The 27,321-nt window shown below is 45.6% G+C and overlaps 1 protein-coding gene across 2 annotated transcripts in view; it reads right to left on the bottom strand.

Annotated features, from left to right (window-relative positions):
• Positions 1–10,959: 10,959 nt before the first annotated feature.
• LOC121607949 (neuronal acetylcholine receptor subunit alpha-7) overlaps positions 10,960–27,321 on the bottom strand; it is a 28,996-nt gene continuing 12,634 nt past the window's right edge. For both annotated transcript variants that reach the window (XM_041939018.1, XM_041939019.1), the window contains 7 exons: positions 24,455–24,564; positions 21,018–21,097; positions 19,000–19,167; positions 15,131–15,325; positions 13,327–13,413; positions 12,756–12,865; positions 10,960–11,896 (listed from right to left, as the gene is read on the bottom strand). In XM_041939018.1, the coding sequence (XP_041794952.1) occupies positions 11,330–11,896; positions 12,756–12,865; positions 13,327–13,413; positions 15,131–15,325; positions 19,000–19,167; positions 21,018–21,097; positions 24,455–24,564 (1,317 nt within the window). In that variant the 3' untranslated portion in view covers positions 10,960–11,329. The remainder of the gene's footprint in view (positions 11,897–12,755; positions 12,866–13,326; positions 13,414–15,130; positions 15,326–18,999; positions 19,168–21,017; positions 21,098–24,454; positions 24,565–27,321) is intronic.

The raw sequence follows: 27,321 nt of genomic DNA, 5'->3' as shown, positions 1-27,321 counted from the left end.
TCCATCCACACAGGAAGTGATCACTGGCAGAGTCCCCGCGAACACGTCCTCCTGCAGACAGGAAGGAGGAGGAGGAGGAGGTGAAGCACGTATTGGATGGAGATCAGCACAAAGAAAAGAAGCTGCTTGATGAGTCCTGTCAAATCTAAACTAATGAAGAAGACCAGACGGGCTGATTGTGCCGTCCTTCAGATTGAATCTAAAGGTTTTTATCTTTTCTCTGAGCTGCACTGTTCCCTGATTAGACTTCATTAGAAAGAACCTCTGGATTCCAGTTTCTCTCTTTAAATAATGTTTAAATTAAACATTATGTGCCATTAAACAAATCCATTAAAAAACAGTCCATCTTAACATATGGAGAACTGCTGCTCTATGAAGGCCCAGAGCTCATGAAGGTCTGCAGCTTGTTAAGGCCAACTCTCGTCCTCCCTGCAGGCAGATTAACAACAGTTAATCAGTCTGGTATTCAACAGTGTGCAGGATTAGATTTCACTGTGAGCTTTGAGTTACTCAGAAACCTTGTTCACCTTGTAGAACCTGTCAAATTGTGCTGCTTCAGCTGCCTCTCTTTGTGCTAAGATAAGCACACCTAAACAATCTCAAACAGTGAAATTAGGCCTGGACAACATTAAATATTAAAAATATTGTTTCATATCATCTATCAGACAGAAGTAGAGTTCAGCTTGGAGTTTGTCCTCACAAACCATTGGGTTCAGAGAGGTCGGTCACTACCTGTGTGCTGCTCTGAGGGTAGACCTTATCAAACTGGAACTTCTTCCTGCTTCCCCTCTGGACGGCCACCAGCTCGTGGTCGTCGGTTTTCTCCAGACAGGAGCTGGAGGTCCTGTTCTTCCTGCAGCGGCAGAACACCCGGATATTTCCCTGCAGCTCCAGCAGCTTGTTGTACAGACTCTTCCTCTCCACCGCCTCCTTCCTGTAGAGGGATCGCAGCTCCTCCACCTCCCCCGCTGCCTCCTGCTCCACCAGAGTTAACTTCCCTGCGGCACCCTTCAGCTGCTCCAGCTGGTTCTTCATGTCGGTCAGTGCCTGGTGGACCGTGGATCGAAGCTGCTTGTTGGAGATGTTCAGCTCACGGGTCAGACGGCTCACCTGGTGGAGCTGGCCGGGTTCCACGGCCGGCTTGGTGATGGTTTTGGCGGGCGGGACAGCAGGAGCCCGGCGGTTCAGGAAGGATCGGATCTTCTCCCGTGCCTTCTGCTGGTCAGCCTCAAGCTCGGCCAACTTCTGGTTCAGGTGCTGGACCACTTCACTTAGGTAGCGTACTTCTCTTGCCAGGTAGCTGTTCCTCTGGAAGAGATTGTCCACCTCCTTCTCTTTGGTCTGGAGTTTCTGCCTCAGATCCTCAATGACCCTGTCCCGCTCCAGGAGGGCTCTGCTGGGTTAAAGCCAGATGTCTGTTGATGAGGTTAATGGAGCAACTCTTACTTTAAGTATAGATGCTGCTTCAGACAGACATGATGGGCGAGAGGTGCTGATGAACAATCTGGACCCACCAAGGACCAACAATAACAACCTTCTTTACTAAGAGTTAAAAGATGAAGCCCGGTGGCAGACCTTTCATTTAAAAGTCAGATGTAATTAGTTATGGTGCTCATTAAAGGCTGTTTGAACAGTTGAGACAAACAACTGATCAATATTACAAACATTAAGTTACCTGCTGACAACTGCTGCCACGGCTTCCAGCTCTGCAGCTCTGAACATCATTTTAACAGCTTGTGTTAACTTGTTCGGCTCATAGATGTTTGCAGCCTAACATGGAGCCAGAAAGTTCAGATAAATTTCACCTCTTGCTTAACCTGAAAGTTGACTCAGCAGACACCCTGCATACATCAACATGCTAATGATAGCATGCTAACATGCTCAATGTTACTGTGCTAAAATAACAAGTTAAAGCTGCTATGGTGACACAAGTTTCTTTCTTTGAGGCCTGGGGACACAGTGGAGACAGCAATGCATGAGGATCAAAATTATGTTAAGTGTAACAGCCAGTGTTCACACAGCTGAGTCTAAATCTATAGACAAGCTAAGTCTGGGATGTCCTAAACTGGCAACCGTACAGGCGCTACCATCTGGACAAAACAAAAGCTTTGCTGTGTTCGTGGTAATGATGGAACTGTACTTCCTGGATGTGTGTGTTGGACTGCTCTGTTAGCACAGCTATCCTCTGAGACTTGACCAAATCAGCTTCAATGCTAATCCAGCGTCGGTCGCAGACCTGAAGGAGGTGAGGTCAGTGTAGCTGTGATCTCCACTCGGGGAGGCCTGCAGGAGGATTTCTCCAAACATGGTGAGGTAGATGGAGACGACCTCTTCAGGGTCGTAGTTACACTCTCTGAGAGCTGCAATGATCTCCTTCTGGTCCACCAGACCTGGCAGGACGGACTGGAACACAAAACCGAACACACAATACACCCTCAGCTTTGCAGTCACACTGGGTGCTGGCCAGCACAAACTGGGATTGTTTTTTTTCAGGGCACACTAATAACTCACCCCAGTAGCAGTTATTATATGGAACTGATACTGACTGATAATAAGACTGAGAGCATGTAGAGGAAGGACACATAGAGCAGCATCAGAGTCTTCCTCACCATGACTCGTTGGACTCGAGCTTTGACAAACTCAACGTTGATCTCCCACTGCAGAGGCAGCAGCAGCCAGGCACCCGAGTGAGGATCCCAGAACCTGCAGATATTCACCCGCTCCTGGACAACATCAGGACACGATGTTAATGATGATGACAGAACCGGCAGCTCGGAAACTGAGAGTCTTCATCATGGCTGTGGGTCACCAGCTCCTGTCTCACCTCAAACATGTAGGTCATGACGGTCCCTCTGCCTTGGATGTAGATGCTGCCGGTGCGATCGTCCTCCCTGACCGCCGGCTGGCTGCTGGCCGGACTCTGCAGCTGACCGGAGCCCTGAGCAACAAAATACCCATCGCAGTTTGTCACTGCACTGCAGCTGGATGCGCTCTTTAGTAAAGAAAGTATCTATAAACAGACGGACCTCACTGTCGGGGGCGATAAAGTGTCCCTGACTGTACCAGTCCTTCGGGAATGGCTGCAGGTTCTGGTGAAGACAGAGGAGTCAAATATGACAAATGAACCAGACTTCATGCAGAAACCATCAACAGGAAAAAATGAACTTTGAGCTTCATCAGTCAGCTCAGATTTCCTAAAATGTGACCTTTGACCCTTTTTGTCCTTAAAGTTGGTTGTTTTAACACATGAATGTGGAGACTCGTGGTTATTCAAACTGGAAAAGACCGTCAGGCTCCAAAGGCAGATTGTGAGGGAAGAAAACAGAAAGATGGAGGAGAAAGTCGAAAAGTTGATTATTTTTGAAGCCTGTTATCAATCAGAACATATTGATCTCTGTTACCATCAGGAAACGTTGTCATGGTGAAGATTCACTGAAGGTGTCGTATTATGCTGTAATTATTATGTTTACAGTGAAGTTTGGGAATGAAAGAACGAGACACAAGCATGAAGTGAAGAGGATTAATGAGGCAGGCGTTCATATGCTGTTACTAATTGTTTATCGAAAACCTGATCAATAGTCGTCATGATAATAATCTCAACATGTTGACATATTAGTGCAACAATAATTAAGTCAGGATCAGGAAAAAAAAAGGATCAAGAGCAGACAGGAACCAAAGGGGCTGATGGGAATTGTGGCCTCAATGTCAGGAAACATGAACTCATGTGACAGATTCTCATCCAATCAGGGGACAGATGTCTGAATGGTCGGCTTCGGCCACACGTGAAGTGGTATACAGTATATAAAAGAAGGATGTGAACACCTCAGGCAGACTCTAGACCAGTGTACTTATTTGCACCTCCATTTGCTGTTTGCCCCCCGTGACAGGTGGAGCAGTCTCAGAAAGTTCCTGCACAATGACTGAGATTCATGAAGTACAGTCAGGTGAGCGCGTTGGCATGTTTCCAGTCAGTGGTGAATCTACAGTTTTCTGCATCTGTTCCCACTGATTCACAGTCCTGACTGCTGTTACACCTGGTGAACACAGAGCAGGTCTCACAGGTGTGTTTTATTTCTGATACATCGTTCCTACCTGAGACTCGTCGACATAAACTCTGTTTCCATGGTGGTTGAAGCAGCTGTAGAGCGTCCCGTTGTTGTGGAGGAAACTCTCGAAGTCCAGAGACACTTGTTCACCTTCAGCCGCAGTTTCCTGACAACAGCAGAGTTAGAATGAACAGAGCAGCGAGCCGTGATCCAGACACCACAACTGTCTACCTGCACTGACACCTGCTCAGATACCTGCACTGACACCTGCACTGACACCTGCACAGACACCTGCACAGGAACCTGCACATACACCTGCACAGACAGCTGCACAGACACCTGCGCAGACACCTGCGCAGACACCTGCGCAGACAGCTGCTCAGACACCTGCACAGACACCTGCACAGAAACCTGCACATACACCTGCACAGACACCTGCACAGAAACCTGCACATACACCTGCTCACACCTGCACAGACACCTGCACAGACAGCTGCACAGACACCTGCACAGACAGCTGCACTGACACCTGCACAGACAGCTGCACTGACACCTGCACTGACAGCTGCACAGACACCTGCACTGACACCTGCTCAGACACCTGCACAGACACCTGCACAGACATCTGCACTGACAGCTGCTCAGACACCTGCACAGACACCTGCTCTATTGTAAGTATCACATTTGTCTATAAATGAAGCAGAGGATCATTTCAGATGGATCATAGATGTAACAGACACTAATGTTAATATTGGATGACACGCTCACATGATGGCTGTAATATGATCAGTCGTGTAATAACATGACAGATACATTATTGATGTTTGAGTGAATATTTTAAAAAGCTGCTCACAGTAACTGGAGCTGCTTCCTCCTCCTCTTCCTCCTCCTTCATCTCTACATTTCTCTCTTCACTCTTTACAGACTGAAGATCCACAGTGTGGCTTTCAGGCTTTGCTGCATCTTCATCTGCCTGAAAACAAAAAGTCACGTGTGAAAACTTCAGCGTCAAACTCTGAAGCTGAACAAAGAACAAACAGACTCTCTGACTGGATTCTGATTATTGATGCTTTCATGAGTTCTTCACTTTAACATTGCAGCTGTCAAGGTGGAGCTCGTTTTAATGACTGAAGGTTGATCCAATGACACATCATCATTATCAGCTGGTCCATATTTCATATTAATGATTTAACACTTTAACAACAAGAGTCGTCAAATATGGAGAAGTAAAAATATTTACCTGTAAGGTGACACATGGAAATACAAAACTGTACTTGAGTACAAGTACTCGGTTACATTCTAGCGAGGCTCTTGGTTTTCAGAGTTGATGAGCTGATACTGAGAAACTGGATGCTTTTGAATGGAATAAACGTTTACCTGCAGGGTGGCATTGCTCCGTCCTGCAGGTGTGGAGGGACGGCGGCGCTCAGGCTCAGCCTCCGCTGCTTCCAGCCTCTCCGGTCGGGACCCCTCACTGATGGACGCTCCACTACCCATCCCGACATCCACAGACAGAGACACACCTGCAGAGAGACAGAGGGGGAGCAGCCAGACGAGGTGCAACCTGACACACCTGTCAGTGTGACACCTGTCCGGGTGACACCTGACCGCGTGACACCTTAGCTGTATGTCACAGCTCAGAAACGTTGATCTGCTGACATCTGGGACAAGCTCTTCATTCAAGTCTTAGATTTTAAACAGAAATGAAACCGTTTGATTTAAAGGTGATGTTTTTTCAAGTTTTTATAGATATTTGTGATTTAATCCTCATGTTGAGTCCAAATGGAATAAATAAATGTGAGGATGGTTTACAAACATAATTATTCATGTCTCATATTTATCAGAGTACCTTTAATGAAGATACAGTCTAACAAACATAATAAAAAAAATGGAAGATTCGTCCTGATAGTTTGGTCCTGAAGTGTTTTCTTACTGCTGCTTTACACAAAACCTGATTTTATCAACAGTGTAAAAAAGCAACATTTTCTCCAACTGAACACACTGAACTCACATTTGTCATGTCACCTGCAGATGTTGTGCCTTTCCCTGTTCAGACTCATTTCTTAATGGAACAATTCAATTAATATCTAATTTAAATGGTTAAAAAAAATCCCTGAATGTACCATCAGAGCAGCCAGTCTGTACTGCTTCCAGTCACCACTAGAGGGCAGCATCAGTCTATTAATGGGATTCACCTGCATCCAAACAGAAACAATGATCCACACTCAGTTTGTATGGTGACACCTGAGCAACCTTCATCCACTGAGGAAGACTGTGAGGAGCAGCTGAAAGTTCCACAAAAATCTTGCAAGAATACCTTCGGGTGGTGGCCTGCAGGCCACATCCAGCCCACCACAGCTTCCAGTCCGGCACAATATTAATGAATTCAGACAGTGAAAACATTCCTCACAGTGAAAGAGGTCCAGTTCATCCGAGAGTGATCACCTATGAGCCTGCCGAACCCTGGTAACGAGTCAGAAAGTCCTTACTTCATCATTCACAGAATCATATTATTCTCCAGCTCCATCCTCTCTGCTCTGTGAACTCTCCATTACACCGCTCGGCTCAGGCTGATCGTTCCCTGGAGCCGACAGCAGCACCGGCCGAACTACCGGAGGCAACTCCAGAGCTGTCAGGGAGTCGCCGAGCTCGTCTATTAGAGGCGTCACCTGGGTTTCGTTTCCTCTGTTTCCAACTGTTGTGTTGAAGAGTTTTTTGCTGAGATCAGGACTCATTCATTGGTAGTTGAACTGTTTTGTATTGAGCTCTGACTGCCTCCTTGGTGGGGGTCTGAGAGCCGCTTCTGGTTCAGCATCTCGTCATCATTATTGATTTTCAGGAGTCTGTTCACACTGATATAGACTCATAGAAATAACACTGATGTTGTAAGAAAGTGAAAATAAATAAATAAAATAATGTGAGCCATGCTCTAGGGGGTGCTAGCAGGGCTTCAGACTTGTTAAAAAAAAAGATCTTAAAGGTTTTTTATTTGCTGCTTTAAACTCTTTGGCAGCTTTTTCATGCTGCACAGGACGGGATGCTTTGACCCTTTTGGTATCTGAATGTCTCCTGTTTGACTGTAGAGGACTGAGCAGCTGGTGGACCCAGCAGATGCTGTATCAAAGCCTGTCTGAGCCACGGAGCAGTAAAATCCTCACTGATTGCTCTTTTAAAATGGCTGGACATATTCTTTTTCCTGGAGGAGCCGCCGGCTGTCCTGGCAGCCGAGCGGCGGTCGAGTGTCGGATGAACACCGGGACTCATTCTGCCTCTGCTCGGCCTTCGCAGCCGGCCAATCAGAAATGATGTGCAATAAAAGAGGAACGGAAACGAGTTTCCCTGGAGAACAATCAGGCAAATGAGTCTCTATTCAGAGACACAGAAGAAGACTCACAGCCAATCAGCTTTCAGCTGCTTTTCATCAGAACAGTCTCAGAACATCTGCTGTGGTCTGTCTGTCTGCCTCTGTCTGTCTGTCCCGTCACTGTCTGTCTGCCTGCCTGTCTGTCACTGTCTGTCTGTCTGTCTGTCTGCCTCTTTCTGTCCGCCTGTCTGTGTCTGTCTGTCTGTCATTGTCTGTCTGTCTGCCTCTGTCTGTCTGTCTGTATCTCTGTCTGTGTCTGTCTTTCTGTCTGTTTGCCTGACTGTCTGTCTGTCTGTGTGTCTGTCTGTGTCTACCTCTGTCAGACAGTCTCACTGTCTGGTGTTAGCAGCTCCACAGCAGCAACGAGGCTCCTTCTCTGATTCTCCTTCTGAAGGAGGTTTTAGCTTCTTAGCTGTTAGCTCGCTGAGCATAAACCTGCCTGCAGAGCAGCATGTGGTCTGTGGAAGCTGCTTGTCCAGCAACAAACTCCACTAAAGAGCGTCAACTTTATACAAGAGGGTTTGTCCTGCAGCTCATCCAGGTTAGTGTGTTTGTAGCTGTGATGACTCTGGAGACTAACATAGGCACACAGTTTGTCTTTTACTGCAATGAAACAATAATTGTTTGTCCATTTGTCTTGGAATTCGCGACACTCTGCAGCTACCTCTGTCGCCATGATGCACTGACGTGAGGTCAGCCGCTACATGTGTTGCATTCACTCAAAAAAACATGTTGGTCTATTATTTCGTGTTATTTTCTTTATTGCTAAAAAAAAAATTGCTTCTTTACATTTATGAATTGCCTCCAGGGGAGGCCGGAGGTCTCCCCTCCCTGATCTAACACCATCAACAGGTCAATTTTTTGGTTTATTTGGTCTTTTTGACCAAATATCTGCAGAACTAATGACATTCCCATCAGCCTTCAGCTGGACTGCTAATTAGCAAATGTTAACATGCTAACATGCTACACTACGATGGTAGATATGGTAAACATTATACCCGCTAAACATCAGGACGTTAGCATTGTCTTAGTGACACAGCTTCTACTTTAGCTGCCGCTAACACTCTGCAGCTGACTGAGGCGACACAGCAACCTGTAGCTTCAATTCCTGCTGAGAGTGACTTCAAGGTAATGGAAGTGTACAGATGAACATAACAACGTGTGAACACATGACTGACTCGTGACAGCTGCTGGGCTTCATCTGTTAAAGTATTCTGTCAAAATCTAATGAGTGCTGTCCAGGACCTGGTCTGATGGACGGCGTGTAGTGTCTTTTTTTATTTCTGAGAAGTTGGACATTCACATTAGCATCTGATGTCTAAGAAGATACATTTATTGACAAAGAGCAGAGCGAACAGAGAACAGACTAACTGTTAATTAACTGTTAACATTAACATGGGCACTGTCAGAGTACAATATTATAGGACATAGGCTCTGTTTACACCTGACATTAACCTGTGTGATCAGATCACACGTGGACACGCTCCCAGTAAATCAGTTCACACCTGGGATTAGCAACCTGTGTAATCCATTTACAAATGGACAGTTTCAAGTAACTCAGTTCACACCTGGAATTAACAACCTGCGTGGTCCGATCACACATGGCGAGCTATGAATGTGTCGTTTCACACCTGGCATGAACAACCTGTGTGATCCAATCACAAGCGGACCACTCTGAGTGCATCAGTTCACACCTGGTATTAGAATGTGTCTGCACATGCATCTCAAGTGACCATGTGATCGGATCTCACATATTTACATCATATGTAAATAAATGTACATTGCAGGGACAAATGGACACAGTGTCCCAGCTTAATGCAAAACATGAATAACTTAATGTACAGAATTCATCAAGTTATTCTGAATTAACATTTGCAAAATTTACAAGGTGGCCCAAACATGAGGAATCTGTTGTAAACAGTGTTTCACAAGGTTTAGAAAGTTTCTTCTAACTCAACAACTCACAAAATTGTGGAATTGTTTTGAAGGGAATCTGGGGGCATTTCTCAATGTGTAGCCAGTATTGGTTACTGTTTTCTGTATTTGTAAAAATCTGACATGTTAACGGTTGATGTAGTGTCAGCGTTGAATCGTTGAACTTCAAACAGCTGCTAAATGTTGGTTGGACACCTCAGACACAGAAGAGTCGACAGGCTGGTACAACAACGCTACAACAAACTGAATTTTGTACAAGGAAGGAAAAATCTTCATGTATTACGTTTAATGCGTGAAGGCATGCATTACTCAGAATCTGGTGCAGCTGTTTCACAACATTTATCAAGTTTCTCCAAACTCGTCTCTTAGCATTGTGCTTTTTTCCTGACGGGAGTCTGGAGATACTGTGGTGGTTTTTACTTCAGTGATGAAATAATTTGAAACAGACAATGTTCACAAACATCTGCTGCTTCTCCCGGCAGGTAAGAGATCTCAACAGTAAGCCAAGTGACCAGACGGCATGAAGTCAGCTGATCACGAGAGTCCTCACTGTGAGACATTTACTATGTGATGTCAAGCTGCTGAAGTTTTATTGCCAAAAAGATGGAATGAAAAACCCTGCAGTGTTGAAGAAGCTTCACAGTATCAGAGGGTCTGACTGGAGGCATGAAGACTGTAGTCAACCAATCAAATGCAACAGTGAGCTGCAGCAGATCTGCAGTGTTTCACTGTTTACTGCTCAACATCCTCGACATCAGCAACGTGAGAGCACATCCAAAGCCTTCAGCAGGAAAAGATGACCTTCGGAGGATGTGAAGGTGAACTTGTGGCTGCCATCGGACAGCTGACACTTTTACTTGATGGTGAGGACCACAGACCACAGGACACTGTCTCTGATGCTGACTCAGCACATAACTGGAGAGTCTGAAATCAGAAATGACTCATTGTTCTTTCAGCTTGGCTTCAGGAGATGAAGACCTGCATCGCTCTGTCGACACACTGATGAGCACCGTCCTTCAGAAATATCAACCTGACAGAGACGCCGCTGAGAGAGAACGATGCTCTTAAAGCAGCAGGAAAACGCTCGGCAGCGTCCTCTGAGGACGAGTCGCCCAAACAGGAAACACGAAGAATCCAGATTGTTCCTCAACATCAATAAGCTGGTTGAAATGCCTCTGCCACTGCCTTTGAGCAGAGCAGCATGTGAGAGGAGATCCTCAAAACCAAGTCCACATCTGGTCTGTGACAGGCCCTGATCAACATTCACCTGTCAGAGACGACCACAGAGACACGTGACCCACCTGTGGATGGAGACAGCTGATCTGTGCCTCCATCAGGACTGTGAGGAGCATCTTCATCAAGAGACAGTGAGGAAGACTGTGTTTGTTAAGACCATGCTACATATGAGCTGGGTACCAAGCACCATCTCCTGGTCACACACCTGTCTACTCTGACTCACACCTGAGCTGTAGTTTCCTTCATCAGATCTTTAGTTCTTTTTTAATTTACACATAAATGAAGGTCTTCAGTTCTTGTAATCTTTTTTTTTTTGTTTGGTGATATATATTTAGAATGAATGTGCTCTTTGAAAGTCAGACTCTCACCGACGCTCAGAGACGCTCACTGGGCAGGCAGGTAGTCCACAGGTGAACGACAAAGGTGAGCAGCTACTGAGCTGTGACTCATCAAGAACACATGTGGAGATACTGAGCTTATGAACATTTGACGGATCTTCACTGTTAAACTGGCTCACTGCTGGAATCTGAATCCAAACAGATCTAAACCCCAGTGAGCAGCAGCTCCAGGAGATTACCGAACCTTTTTCAACATGAAACCAGATTTGTGAGGTGTTTTCTGTCTTCAGCAGGAACCAATGGGAGCTGAGAGCCACAGACAGGAAGTGGGAGATGGACAATGTTGGTGTAGTCACGTGATTTGTTGACAATAATAAAGGTCAGGTATCAGCTGTCACCTGTGCTCCTCCTCAGCTGAAGAAATCTTTGGAAATGGCCTCCACAAAGTTGGGAGCTGACATGAGGATGCCGATGGTGCACAAGATGGTGAAGAGCGAGAACGCAACGAGACATAAACGGTCGATCACCGCGGCAGCAAACTTCCACTCGCTGCAGACCGTCTCCTCCTCATCCTGGCCGCGGAAACGCCTGGCGATGTATCTCACCTCCTCCAGGATCTGGTTTAGCTCCGCCTCTAGGGTCGAGCCTGCCACCGCTCCTCCTCCTCTTCCTCCAGCTCCGCCACATGCTCTCAGCACATCCTCCTCCCCTCCAACCAGCCGCGAACAGAGGAGCTCAGGTTCAGCAGGGGAGGCGTAGCGCAGCCCCTCCACGCCCTGGAAGCCGACATACAGGAGGTTGCCGTTGGTTTCATGCGGGTGATGTCGCAGAGACCCCTGACTGACGCTCAGCTCCAGGCTGGACAGGCTGCCGCGCCGACGCTTCGTGGCGTTGTGGCACGCCAGATGGATCTTTGCCTCGCCAGGACGCCGCATCCGCAGGAACCAGGCACACCAGTTCAACAAAATCACACGGGTCTGAAGAAGAAGAAGGAGTAGAAGAAGAGGAGGATCAGCAAACGTAACGGACAAAATGTTAAATATAATTTTATAAAGACAAATTGGATTAATAATTAATGTTAGCAGCTAAAATGTAGATCCTTTCTGAAACTTCTCAAATAACAAAATGATTGATTACAGCACCACTGTCACTGAAACCATCCAGAAACCAGAAACCATCCAGAAACCAGGAGCCAGAGATCAGAAACCAGAAACCAGGACCCCTGTTTTAAAAAGCTACCAGCTGATAAAAGACCTGATGCATTCTCAGGGCCTCCTGTAGGGAAGAAGCTGGAGGCTAGTTCACCTCACTGTGTGAAGGTCCACCAAGACCACCTGAGCTCCAATGTAGAAACAGCAAAGATCAATTAAAAGGCTGAGGATCAATAAATCATTAGGATTTGTTTCATTTGGATTTCATTAAAATCCCCAAATATTGGAGTCATATTCAAACTCCAGATTCATTCAGAGGGAGCTGTTTTGATTCTTCAGTGTTGTATTCACCGTACACATCGCTCACCTGGAGAACAAACCTGTTTGATCAGGTGGTGTTCTGCTGCCGACGGCCAAAAGAGACACAGCTTCACCTTCAGCCCTCCTCTTCCTCAGCAGAACATCCACATTCATGACACACATCATCACCCCCCACCTGACCCTGATACCACACACACTCACACACACACGTATGTGACTGACAGCAGTTAGGTGTTTAAATCAAAGGCCTTTCTTCAGGACCAGGTGCTCGTCAAAGCTGACTCAGCAGCAGGTAGAAACCATGAAGGCACACTGACTCAAAGCAGTGAAGAGAACAGGAGGAGGAAGAGCAGGAACGACTGACCCATCGCGGCATGTGTCCTCCGTCAGGGTCGTGGTGATGATACTGAAGGACCAGGACTGTAGCGATAACAGAGAGACCCACGATCACCATGGTGGTCGCAAAATACTGAGCTGAAACACAAAGGTCAAAGGTCAGTCTCTGTTTCCTACACATCATATCGAGTGAGGAGAGATGAGTCAGCAACATCCATCACTTCACAGTTTGTAGTCCAGCAGCGAAGCAGAGTGACTGATCATACTGACTACACACCAGCCAGATTTTCTCTGCTTTCCTTTAATGCATCCAAAGATGGCAAAAATGAGACGAGATGAAGTGATGAAGGCTGAGACATGATGAAGTGATGAAGGCTGAGACATGATGAAGTGATGAAGGCTGAGACATGTGATGAAGTGATGAAGGCTGAGGTGTGTGATGAAGTGATGAAGGCTGGGACATGTGATGACGTGATGAAGGCTGAGGTGTCTGGTGAAGTGATGAAGGCTGAGGTGTCTGGTGAAGTGATGAAGGCTGAGGTGTGGTATGAAGTGATGAAGACTGAGACATGTGATGAAGGCTGTGATGAGGCTCTCACCTATGAGGGGAACAGAGTCAGACGTGGCCGGCATGATTTCAGCTACGAGCAGCATGAACACGGTCAGAGAGAGCAACACTGTGATACCTGCAGAGAGACAAGGTGAGTCTTCATCACTTCACTGTATGATCCACACCTGCAGCTGAGACGGGAGCACGCTGTTCTCCGACGTCCACGCCACCAAACACTGAAACGTTTAAGTTCACCATGCTAGAAATCACAAACGCGCTGCTATCACACCACGCTGTTAGCTTTCTAAAGTTTATTATTCCAGCTGGGGGGACTCTGAGTCCTGCGGTTCTCCGAGATGAGATGGATGTTCTCAGCTCTGTGAACAGCTGCCGAGCTCAGGCTGGAGCACTTTAGAAGAGGTGGAAGATAAAAACATGTTTCTTCTATGAATCCCTGCACTGAACATGAGAAAATGAATCTGTGAGCTGCCAAATCCTGAGGAAGTTAAGAGGAGGAGATTACACGGACGCTGTGGCTGCTGGACGAAACAGTTTCTGTCCATAAAGATGTGAGTTCATCAAACTGAGCTTCAGGCTGCAAAGGAAGGTCCGGATCAGGTTTAATGAAACTTTCACTCGACCTGATTTTGCCTGAGTAACAGGGCTCATGGTTTCTATCCAGCACTGCCCTCGAAACACATGAGACAACATGAGTCTGTGTCACCGATAATCTGATTTATTTGAAGTGTTTTTGGTAAAAACCTCTAAATCAAACCAAAGCTGACCTGTAGAGGCCCTGAAGGTGCTCTGTCTGATAGGTGCTCTGTCTGATAGTTGCTGTTTCACCTGTATATGCATGTTATTTTCTACTTATCCTTTCTTTAACGAGAGTATTTTGAATCTGCGCCTGCTGGCTCGTTAGCAGCCAACCAGCTGATGAAGGTGAGAGGTGACGACTGATGTCAGAGTGAGTAGTTTGGTAGTAAATTAAGTTTCCAGTGAACGTCGGATCTGATCTCGGCCTCCCGGCAGCTTTAACTTCCTGTTTCAGGATGTTTTATAGCCGATGAGTATCGACTCGGAGTCATCAGTCATCTGAGGGCTGAGATACGTCCTGCAGGACCTCCTCGACCAGATTACATTAACACACCGTTACTCACTCCATTCAGCTTCTACCGTGTTTTATCTTCCAGGTTTTATTTGTCCAGGAGAATTTATCTGTTTTTTCAGGTTTTCTAAATAAACCTCGGGATCAGTGCTGAATATCAGGAAATGCACCAACTTGGAATGGACATGAGCAATAAACGGAGAGCAGCAACAGTTGTTTTAATAAAGCCCTCCACAACAACTCTCTGGGAGGATTTTCACAGCTTTCCGAATGTCTGAGCAGCGTTTATCCTGGACCGCACTGTTTCAGCCGAGGTCGTTTCCGGCTGGGATCCTACCTGACGATCACCCACAGGTGTCCCGTTACACCAGGACACTCGTAGTTCTTACAGCGTGTTTCTAGTCGTCCACCATAGAGAGGGACAGGACATGGTTTAAATATGACAACATTTTGACAGAGTTGAACTCTGAGCTGAGAGAGAAGATCCATCACGGCTGAAGGGGGGGGGGGGGGGGTAATGAGGGGACGATGAGGTACACAGCAGCTTGAATGGACTGAATAGCTCTGCTAGTTTTTTAAAGCAGTGGTTCTGAACATGAAGACCAGGACCCCCCTTTAACGGGTCACTAGGGAAGCCTTTTGGATGGATTTAGTGTGAACGCAGCTGATTGGCTGAGCTGGCAGCTGCTTCCACAGTGGAACACCGTCAACATCAATAAAGTTTTACACGCAGCCGAGGCCTCACCCAGCGAGATCTTCTCTCCAGAGTCGGCGGGCAGGAGGAAGACGAGGAGCGCGAGGGTGGAGATGAGGACGCAGGGAATGAGGAGGTTGAGTCCGTAGTAGAGCGTCCTCCTCCTCATCACCACGGTGAAGGTCACGTCAGGGTACGGCTCCTTACAGCAGTCGTAGAAACGCTCGTTCCTCCGACCTGGAACCTCTGCAGACAAAACACCAACAGCGAAAGTCACATGAAGACCTCAGAGAAGACCCCAGACCTGCTCACAGGTGACGCTCCTGTTAACTCATCGTTCTGTTAACTCTCAGCGTCCGTCGTCCTTCAGGCTCCAACATCCTGCCACGTAGCTTTCATTCAAAGTCGAACCACTAAACAAGATATTGTTTCCACCACTACAAACAATATTTCTATAGAGATCCTGTTCACAGCAGATTATCTGCATGTCATAACATATTTTTCTATGACTATGAACCAAATTATGTTTATTTCAAAAGAGACGTCACATCTTAAAATAAGAAACATTTCTCATCAGAATAACTTTGATAAAACAAGAAAAAGACTCAGTCAGAGACATCGTACACAATGACTGATCAATCATTTGACACGAATCCTTCATTTGGCTCAGTTTGTCTAAATTAATAGAATAAAATAGTCGATATGTGCAGAATCTAAAATCAGACACAGTCCCAGAGGAGCAGAGACGTCTTTAAACTGTTGATTCATGAAGACGCAGCGGGTTTTTAAAATGTGGAGCAGACTGGATGTTCAGCTTTAATGAGCTGCAGCTGTTTGACAGAAGAAGAAGAAGACGAAGAAGAAGAAGAAGAAGAAGAGCGTCTGAATGAAGCCAGTGATGGACCAGCCCCTTAAATACACAGAAAAACAAATGAAGTCTGTCATTTGTAGAAAACTGATGAGAAATAACACTGACAGCGCTGGTGAGCAGGCGCGGTCACGTGAGCTGCTCTACCTGCAGGAACAGGAAGTCGGCCCCCCTCTGCTGCTGCAGGGGGGGGGGGGGGGCTGACAGTGCCGAGGCCAGCTCAGGGTTTAGGATCACAGCCTCTTCACAGTCTCTATGGTCTGTCAGGAACCCTCACTCGTTCTCTGCATTGTGTGGACACTGTGACCTTTGACCCCTCACCTCCTCTCGCTGATGATGTCATCATAAAAGCTAGTTTAAAAACGATATAAAATCTCAGCCGTGACAACAGTAAGTGTTGACATTATGTCATTTCAAGTTATTTCAATTTCCAACGTTATAACACAGAGTCTGGGGTCAGATTTCGTCTCTTTCTCTTTGTCGTTTGCGTTTTTGCCGTGTGTTTTGTATGTACTGACCACGCTACACGATACTTCATCCAGTTATCATTATCATAGCACTAAAGATCTGCACAGCTGAAGACTCTGCTGTGTTTGGATCACTTGCTGGTATTCAGAGGGGGTGTTTTCTGGTCTCCTTAACGTCCACTTTTCCTGTTTCTGGTTATTTTACTGATGAATTACTGGAAGAGGTGGCAGTTAAAACCCGCTGGTTCTATTTTATCCCTGAGCAGAAGCTCGCATGGCTGCTTTTCATTTTCCCGTACGAAGCTACATTGCTCACTACATTGGCTTTAATCTCCGCTGTAGGTGATGGAGGGGAGGGGCGGAGGTGTAAATGGCAAACATGCTGCTGAGATTTTCAATTAAGTTCCCTCTGAACGGCCCATTGGCTGAGCAGCGTCTCTGGAGGAGGCTGGCCTTCATTCGCTGCTATCTTCTCTTCCCATTTCTCTTTCATCAGCCGCTGCAAACGCAGGAGCTTCAGCTCCCCAGAGGACGAGGACGGTCCCGTGCCCGCCGTTAGCCTCAGCGGCAGCTCGGTTCGTCCTCTGCTGTGCTGCCGGACTCTGACTTAACCTTCATCGAGATCCACAACTGCCCATTATGAGCTGCAGACTCAGTGGTGTGATTTCATCAATGTCATTTCAAGGCCGTGGTTAGCTTAGCTTAGCATAAACACTGGAAGTAGTGGCGATGACGAGCTGCAGCACCGAGCTGAAAAAGACAATGAAGGCTGGACAGCGAACAGCTCGCTGTCTGAAGGCAGCTTCACCAACAGGACTTTACAGTTTACAGATGTCAGACTGACCCGTGTTCTGACCTTCAGGATCAATCAAAGGTTCAGTCGCTTGTGAGACTAAATGGTTTGCCAGGCTCCATGCTTTGTAGCGTGTGATGGCTTTGACCTCCACACACACACTGCCCCTCACGTTGTTTCACATATTCCTTGTTTCTAGATCCTCTCTGGTTGATAGAAAGTCTCAGTTTCACGAGGATAAAGATGAACAATGACGGCCTGTAAACGTGCAGAGCTTCACTTCCTGTGAGGGAACAGTCTTCTGTTCAAGCCTCGCAGCATCGCACCATCAAATCAAAGCCATGAAAGGAATCAGAGCTGAAGTTTGACCAGATTAATGTCGCTCATTGGTCACACTTTGTTGGGCGATCTGGCATTTGTGAGCGGCTGATGGTATAAACGCAGCCTGCAGGCGTGGCCGGCGGCGCCATCGGCCTTCAGGTTCACCGAGTCACTCATGGCCGCTCGGCCCGCCACGGCGGGACGGTTTAATTAGCAGCAGGTTAGCGCTGCTGCCGCCAAGCTGCCGAGTCTGCGGGCCGCCGTGTTCAGCTCCAACATTTTCGTACCGTCGCTGTCGGGGAGAAAACTTTCAGAAACTAATTAAAACAGCTTGTTTGTTCTGCTGTAAGCTCAGGCATCTCAGTCGGTGATCTCACCATGAGATGAGCTTCACAAAGTTTCTTATTTCCCCTCTCAGAGTTTCTCAGAGTTTCTCCCTCTGCAGCCGTGTCTGACAGAACAGATTAGACGTCCTGCTGATCCTGAATTTTTGTTTTCTTGCTTGCTTTGTCCGTCTCTCTCGTGTTTTTTAATTATTATTAATTATTTTTATTATTTATTATTTTATTTTTCTGTCTGCAGGGAGGCTTTTCTGTCCAGACCTGATCTCACAAATAGTCTCTAATAAGCAATAAACATATTAAGAGTTTTGAGTGCCATCAAAATGTCACATCACTTTATAACCAGTCAGGATGGTGGGATGGAAGTCTTACAGTCATCGTTTGGGCCTCTTAGTTCCAGCGAAGGAAAACCTGATGCTGCAGCAAACAGAGATTTTTCAGACAACAGTGTTCTTCCAACTTTTTGTTTGTCCATTTCCTGTTTCATGACATCATCCACAAACCATGTCCGTAAAGACCTGGTTAACCAGAACCTAACCTCAACCCAGTTCAGCACGGGTCAGACCTGTTTGTAACGCTTTGTAGTGAATCCATTTCTGGTTTTAACCAAAGTCTTTACTAAAACTAGTGTTAAATGTAACATAAAGGAAGTTCATTCAGAGATTTTATCACAAGAACTGAGTGTTGAAGTGCGAAACATCCTTCAGAGGAATCAACAAAAGGAAAGCAAGCTTTAAAAATGTTGCATCAGGGCCCAGTGACCAAACAAACAAACAAACAAACAAACACACAAACACACAAACAAACACACAAACACACAAACAAACAAAACACACACAAACAAACAACCAAACACACAAACAAAACCAACAACAAAATACACACACAAACAAACCAAGCAAACAAACAACAAATACACAAACAAACAAACAAACCAAGCAAACAAACAAAAACAAATAAAACATAAATAAAAACAAAAAAGCAATCAAACAAACATACAAAACAAACACACGGACAAACAAACACAAACAAACAAACAACAAACACAAACAAACAAACAACAAACACAAACAAACAAACAACAAACACGCACTTCAGGTTTCCTCTTGAACTCATCGCCGTGCTCTTACCCACGAGGTCCCACTCTCCGTTGGCGATGTATCCGGTGACATCGGCCTCGATCATCTGCAGGTCCAGAGACCAGCCGCCGTACGTCCACGAGCCGAACTTCAGGTCGCAGCGCTGCACGTCGAACGGAAACCAGCGAACGTCGATGTAGCAGGTGCTCTTGAATATTCCTGAAGAAGAGAGAAAGGAGAGACGAGCTGCGTGGAGGAGATACAGACATCGAAAGTAAAAGACAAGCGAGGTCAATAACGTCAGAAGAAGCTGAAAATACTGTTTGTGTGTCGGCAGGAGATCAATATCAAATCAAACGCAGAAAAACGTCCAGGAGGAGTCATGAAAGACAGAAAGCCCCAAAGGTTGAAAGAGAATAAATCACAGACAGAAAAAGACGGTTTGGCTGCCAGAAAATCTCAGAAATACGAACAGAAGAAAAACAGTTCACTGGCACATCTTCATTGGCAGAGGATGAACTATAGTGTTTTCACACTGGTCTCCCTCTGGGAACCCATCAGTCCGCTGATGGTTTCCATTAACTATGTGTGGATCAGGATGCAGCAAAGAAATAAGAAATGAAGGCTGAAGCTGACTGGCGACGCAGAGCTGAGCAGGTTGTGATGAAGTGAATTCAAATATAGATTAGGTTTTAATCGAAGAATCATTCAAGTTTGATCACAAATGTACACGACGTGTTCTGGCTGTAACGTGTAGAAAACATCATTACAGGCTGGAGTCGCTCATGTTCTGCGCTGTTTAATCGTTAAACTGCAGCGTTTGATCAAGGTGATAGACTCACGCTCTCCTTCATTCATATTACTGACACGTCAGTTAGATTTCAGTCTACTGTTTCAGTCTACTGAAGCCTGAGCTCGTCTCAGCCCTCACTGTCCCCTCCAGCTCACACTGATCAATGACCAGCGATCAATGTCAGCTGTCAATAGTAATGGAGCTGTTACCACTTTTATTAGTTATTGATTCCCGAGCGGCTGATGGGTTTTCCTCCTCTTCCTGACATATTATAGCTCTGTCGCTGATTAACTCACACTTTTATGTGACGTCTTGACTTTCTGTTGGGCTGTTTGAGCTCAAATAAAACCAAAATAAAATCTATCTATAATCGATATAATCAGTCCTTAACGCTCAGTGTTGAACAGTCGTCTTTCTGTCAGCTGCCCGGTTCAACATCATGATGAGGCTCAGGTCGTCAATCAGGATCATAACTCCTCCTGACCTCCTCCTGTTGACCCCACAACCTCATGTTGACCCCCTGCCCCCCTTCAGACCTCCATAAAACTGCAATCTGCAGCCAAACCCCCTCTGAGGAAGTGTGAGCTCTTTATTAGCAGATGTTCCAAACAGTAAATCTCCATCTGTCCATGCTGTGAATTGAGGATGAAAAGTCATTATTTCAGGCAACACTAAGAACGGTACTGCGACCTGAGGAGCACAGAACTGTGGTCAAACATACAATCAATGACTTTTCATTGATTTTGATATACATACATTAGAAATATTACTGATGGGGCCCTCACTTCTTTAAGTTCATTATAACGACGCAGCAGTGCAGGTTTCAGAGTCTCCTTCCTGCTCTGTGAGGCTGGAACCAGGTCCAGCAGTTCTCACAATGACAGTGCTGACACGCTGAGGCTCAGCAGGTATAAAGTTCACCATGTTCAGCACCTTACTTTAGCATGTTAGCATGCTAACATTTGCTAATTAGCAGCAAACGCATTATTGTCATAAACAGAAGTAATGGACACATTAAATGCATACACTGTGAATAAAAGTCAGAGGATCACCAGAGTCGTAGGATTCATGAATGTCTGAATAACGTTTCAGGTCAATCTGTCCGACAGTTGTTGAGACATTTCGTTCTGAACCAAAGCGGTGGACCGACTGACACGGTGAAATCCTCCAGCGCTCGGGATGTGTCGATCTGTTGAATGTGTTTTATCTGCAGTTAAAGATTGATGGTGGAAGGCCGGTCAAACATTGGGGGAGGGGTTGCGTGCAGGTGTCTTACCTGGCGGCAGGTACTGGCAGTAGCCGGTGGAGTTGACCAGGATGTTGGTGTGGAAGGAGGCGTCGAACCTTTCATCAGCACTGTGGACGGAGACAGATTAACGGTCAGCGACACTCGAGGTCACAGAGTGTTGAATAAATCATCGTTCCATCAAAGCTACAGCCGATCACACACACCCCGTTATCTACAACCTCTCTGAAACCACGTCAAACCTGAATCCTGAAGCTTTGCCCTCAAACAGACAAAATTCACCAAAATGTCTGCACTTTCCTCAATGTCCTCACTTTCCAAATGTTTCCAAAGTGTCCAACAGCGTCCTCCTTTTCAAAACATTCAACCTCATTTCTTCTAAAGGTCAATTTTCAAACATGTCCTCCTTTCTGCTCTCAGTTTCCAAAAATCTCCTTGCTTTTCAGAAATGTCCTTTTCCAAACATATCCCCACTTTCTCAACTTTTCTCAGACTTTTCTGAATGTCCTCACGTTTAAAATATGTCTTCAGTCTGAAGGTCTGAAACTCCAACATGTCCTCTCAAACGACACATTACAGTGTCCACACAGACTGGAAACCATATATCACAGCAGAAACTGAAGCTTTTCAGCACAGATCTGTGACCCCCTCCAAAAACAACACATCTCTGACTTTACAGCTGTTTGTCTTCTTCATCACTAAACCATCAATATAACATCATCTTCGCAGTGAAGGCAACCTGTTGACCTGCAACACATCCGGTCAAAGTGAACAAAGAGTTTTTCTTATTTCAGAGAGAAAATAGTGTTTTCCTCTTTTTCCAAAGAGCAGATCGTCTTTGAATTCTTGCTTTTGAGGATGAATGTTGGTCAGAAAATAAATGTGATGATCTCATATTGAGGAAAAGAAGATGGTGAGAGCAGGTTGAATTGAGATCTCTTTTTGGCAGAAGAGATTCTGCTGGCTGGGAAATGTTCGACTGCCCCCGTTGGTTTGGGAGTTCAGGTGTTGTTGTTAATGAATGAGAGTAAGATGGATCAACAGGTAGACTGGCGCGGCGTCAGCAGTAATGAAGTGAAGGCAAGGCTCGTAATTTACCAGTCGACCCTCACAAACAGCTGAAGTGAGTTTCCTTTGGAAGCTTTGTAGGCTCGACCTTTGAAACAAGTTGAGGAGCTCAGACTTCCAGAGGAAGTAGTCTACTCGGAGCAGAGCTGCAGTTCCTTCACGGTGAAAGAAACCAGGTGAGATCTGACAAGATGCCCCTGAAGGCCTCCCTCTGGAGGTTTTCTAGGCTGGTCCACTGGGACTGGGAGGAGGACACACTGGACTGGACCACTGACTGGACTGACGAGCCAGGCTGATGTGCTGGTGTGTCATGATGGTATGTTGGTAACTGTAAGACGTCACAGTGCAGAGATGTCAGATGAGGAGGAACAAAATGACAGAGACGCAGTATTTATCATGGCCACAAGAAAACAATGAAAACAAATCACGGATAAACGTCAAGACCGTTAGTTACCAGCCAGTTTATCACCATCAGATCACTTTACATGAGTAAATATTGATAGTGGCCTCAAAGATCTGGTTCTGGTCGGGCTGTGCGAGGAACGCTTCAGAAAAAGTACATGGCGGTTTCCTCGTGTTAAAAATCGTCGATCGCAGGAGCATCACCTTTCTGTCCGTCATCCTGTTCGTAGGATGTGTACAAACTGTCTGGAGGAAGAAAGCCCAGAAGTGAAACTACAGTAAGTTGACCCAGTGCCCGGTAATAATTCAGTCGGTCTCTGGTCCCGTTCAGTGCCCCCTCTCATTAAAGCCGGCCAGATCAATGTTACCCCCCCCCCACGCTCCTGAGGGCTGCTCAGTTAATGAGCCTCCCACAGCCAGCAGCTCTGATGTGTGTGTTAACGGCGAGGTATTAATCCCGACAGAGAGACGATCTGTCTTTAGCGCTGATAACAGGACGGCGTTCGCTGAATTAGCTTGTTCACTGAGTCAGAACTGAGGGACGAAAATAAACTGAACCGAGTGAGTCCTCGTTCAGGCCCATGAACCGAAACATCCTCAATCTACCAGAGACTGATTGATCCTGTTGTTCCTTCTCTGACATCGCGAAGAAGAAAATTCAGTAGAGCCGGAGTGAACGACAGTTTAGACGTTCAGGAAGTTGGAGGGATGACGCCATGTTTCTGTATCTATACCAGGGATCACCAACACGGTGCCCGCGGGCACCAGGTCGCCCCTCAGGACCACATGAGTTGCCCGCCTGCCTGTTCTAAAAATAGATCAAATAGCGCCACTTACCAGTTATTTTTTTCAGTTGCTATTCTTGTTAAATCACGCATACATGTAAACTGGAAATGACAATATATTAAAAAAAAAATGTTTAACATAAATGAACTCTGACCTAGTATAGTTCAAAGGTCAGCATTGTGCGCATGAGCACAACGTAGCGTTTGATGGAGATCATACATGGTGGAAACAAGTTAACGGGCGCAGCGAAAATTAGGAGATGACTGAAAAAAGAAAGCAAACATATCATTTTCACGATGAAGGAGGCCTTTTCAGACGGGAGGTTGTCAAAGAATTGCTAAAACTGTACTTGAAGACGAGAAATATGGAACCGGTGTAATCTCCACTCCTCCGATGTTCAACTGGGGGCGACTACAACGGTAAGAAGGGTGTCGGCGACGTCCGGGAACTTGGCCGACCAGCTGGACCGTGGCGAGGTGCAGGTGGTTGATTTTTGTAATTTACATGATTTATTATTCGTACAAATGGTGCAAAATAATTCATAATATTGAAAATGGGACATTGTGATTTTTTTCCTGGGACTGTTTTAGAAGCGATCATTTGAAAAAGTTAATTTTGTAAAACACCTGCACTTGAAGAAAATATAGAAATAAAGTGTTATTATTAATAATAACTATAATTAATAAGTGCATATTGATATTTATCTGTTTCCTATCTTGTTAAATTACTGATAATGATATTTATTGTGAGAAATCATCAACATGATCAGTGCCTTCTCACAGATAAATATTGTTAATTATTATTAATAACATATGGTTAAATTGAGCAAATTGGTTATTTCAGAAGTGTGTATCAAACTGGTAGCCCTTCGCATTAATCAGTAGCCAGGAAGTAGCTCTCGGTTTCAAAAAGGTTGGTGACCCCTGATCTATACAGTAAATACAGAGCGGCGTGTCAGCCTTTAGTCGACAGGACGACAACAAAGCAAGCGGCTTCAGATGATGCTGTGGGTTCGATTCTTCTTATTGTAAGTGGGGTCAGTGGATCACATGCAGTGGACGTCCTGCTGTCCTGAACAAACCCTTTAAAACACAGAAGTCCCACAAACAAACTGAGTATGCACTGACCTCATAAAACCTCCCTTCAAACACTCTGAACTGTCCCTTTAAGCTTGTAATGAGCAGTGAACACAGCAGCGGTGACTTGAGTACCTGTTGTACAGCAGGATGTCGGGCCTCCAGATCTGGCTGTCGGGGAATCTGACGTTGGTCACACCTGGATAGTCGGACATGTTCCACTGCAGGTAGAAATCTGTCCAATACTGCAAACACAGCCACACAGAGACATTAATGCTGATGAACACTCTAACCCCAACTTCTGTCCAACAAAACAGACTTTTTAGATCCTGCTGGACACAAACGATTCATGTTTTCAGACACAAACGTACTACAAGGAGTTTTCAACCGGCTTCAAACCAGCCTCAGTGCTGATGAGTCTATATGACCCACATCAGCAAACGAGACCTTCATGCAGTTCTCATAGTTATTCATCCAACAGAAGGAGAGAACTGCGAGATCTGAAAGGATTCAAAGCTGATCCTGATTGGCCATCTTCCTCCAACATGTAAAAAAACTGATCACTTCAGCTGTCTCAACAAGCACTGTTAGCAGGTGATCTGTTAGCTGCTTCCATGTAATCTAATGTTACTGTTTCACCATCGTCATGTTACAGTTATTAATATTTCATAACCACAGAGAGACACACGACCTCATCACCCCGCAAACAGCTCGTTAAAAAGAAAAATACTCCAAAATACTCAAAAATCAGGTCGGTCGTTCTTTCACTCACTTCCAAAACAAATGCTCGAGCTAGAAGACACCACGAGACGGTGCTGCTCACACCTCCTCTCAAAGATCCACAGACTCTGGATCAGCAGTGAGCGGTACCTGCAGGTCAGGAAGCCGATTCAGGCTGAAGTTTTTGATCATGACGGATGTTTTGCTTGTGTTCATGTGACTTGTTAAGTTCTATATTCATTAGAATATCGCTCCTCCTCTCTCAGCGCTCTCTCTTCGACTCCTCCTCCAGCAGGAGTCAGGTAGTGAGCGTTCAGGTGTTGTACCATGTTTCCTGCTCCAGTTTTAATATTCCTCATGTCACTGTTGTGAATTTTGTGCTTCTGTGTTGCATGTTTTAATTAGCACCTGGCTAATATTCTAGCATAATGATGCCTTGTGTTATTTTTATTTACGAAAATGAATATTTTGCCTTTCATTCGTTGTAATTTTGCATCTGTCCAGAGACTGGGACTAACAGAGCTCTGGTTAATTCTGGTGCATCTAGAGCAGTTTTTTAATGTGCTCTGTCCCTGTTGAAAGAATACGACCAAAGCAAAGGTCTGATCTGTGGACTTCTAACAGGCTGAAGTAAGCCATCATTTCAAGAGTTCTGTAAGCAGCTGATAAGATGCAGCTCATCTTTGTTTGACCTCCATATTTCTGCTGGTGAGATCTAGATTACAGCGACGGATCTTATGTAACAGCCATTGTTGTGTGTTTTTGGGCGGCTGTGAGAGAGCAGAGCGTGCTGCCAGCAGGCATCAGGACTGTGCTGATGTCTCATTTGCATACGCAGCTCCTGCGACCGACTCGGCCCTCGTTACATGTCAGGGCCTCTCTGAGCTCTTTGGTCTGCGCTGACGGTTTGAGGCCGTGAAGGCTGAAGGTCGCACGCATCTCTCCCGGCCTTGTTTACTTCCTGCCACTGAGCTGACATGTTTTCTCCAGAGGAATCTGTTGAAAGCAGAACCGTCGCAGAGACATCGCCGAAAATCCCAAGACGAGATTCTGAAGTTTTGTCCGAAACACGTCTGATGACTTCTGGAACTTTTTTCAATTTAGTCGCATCACTTTCATCTCAGCCAGCAGCTCAGCATGAAGCAGTGATGGTGTTCACATGCACGATACAAAATCTGTTTTCAATACCATCGCTTTTTAAAGCGTCACATCGTAGTCAGCGCTAACGAGCTGCAGTAACCTGGATGTTAGATTCATGACGGGGGAACAGCACAGTCATCAGATAAATGTAATCAGACTACTTGTGTGCATTAACATCTGCCTGCTGATTCAGTTATGACATTTATACTTTAAGGACTGAATCTCCAGACTTTTTCTAAAGGAATAGTTCTCTGTTTTCTTTAAGAGAAACATGAGAATATTCAGATCAGTGCCCTTAATGTCTGTCTGCAAACCACAATAATAATAAAGCTGATGTTAAGAACAAACAGAAACATTACTTTCAGCATTAAATTGCATCGTTACCTTTCAGTTAAAACCGTAGCAACAGGCACCGAGACGAGCATCCAGATACCGGGAGCAGGATGAGAAGCATAACAAGCACTGACATGTATTTTTAATGGGCAGGTGAGGATTTCTGTGCTCTCTTGTCTCGTGTCTAAAAAAGGTTCAAAGAGTGAGAACAAGACGAGACCAAAAGAAACGTCACGCTGCACAGGAGTGAAGTCGAACTGATGCAATGAGACGAGGTTCAAAGAGATTCAGAGAGGAAGAAAAGGACATTCAGGTAGTTCATCGACAGAATCCTGAAACAGTCGAGGGTGGAGATGCTTCATCAGGGATTTATTTTGTACAGATTCTGTATTTTATAACAGGATTATCTTCCCTCACAGAATTATTGGTTATTTTTGGATCTCCGAGGGTATTTTAATTCTTCCTTTTCAACCATGTAAAGACCAACTGTCGGCTCCAGAGACCCAATACGAGCCTGCCAGAGGAGCCGGCAGCAGACTGAGGACTGAGGAGCTCAAAGAGCTTAAAGTTTGTCTTCATGCTGACGCTGCAGGAAATGGTCATTAAAATCAAAGCTACAAGAAAACTCATTCATTCCCTGTTCACTCATTCTTGGCCAGAATGGAGAGGGTTCATTTTTAGAGAGAGTCCAACACTTTAATTAATGATCAAACACCTGCAGAACTAACGACACATCAGCCTCAGCTGGACTTTGTGTTCTCTGCTCAATAGCAAATAACACGACAGAGACGGTGACCATGGCGAACATT

The sequence above is a fragment of the Chelmon rostratus genome, chromosome 6 (assembly GCF_017976325.1).
Source record: "Chelmon rostratus isolate fCheRos1 chromosome 6, fCheRos1.pri, whole genome shotgun sequence".
NCBI lineage: Eukaryota > Metazoa > Chordata > Actinopteri > Chaetodontiformes > Chaetodontidae > Chelmon > Chelmon rostratus.
Note: the sequence above shows the minus strand (reverse complement) of the source record. Positions and strands in the feature narration are given on the sequence as shown.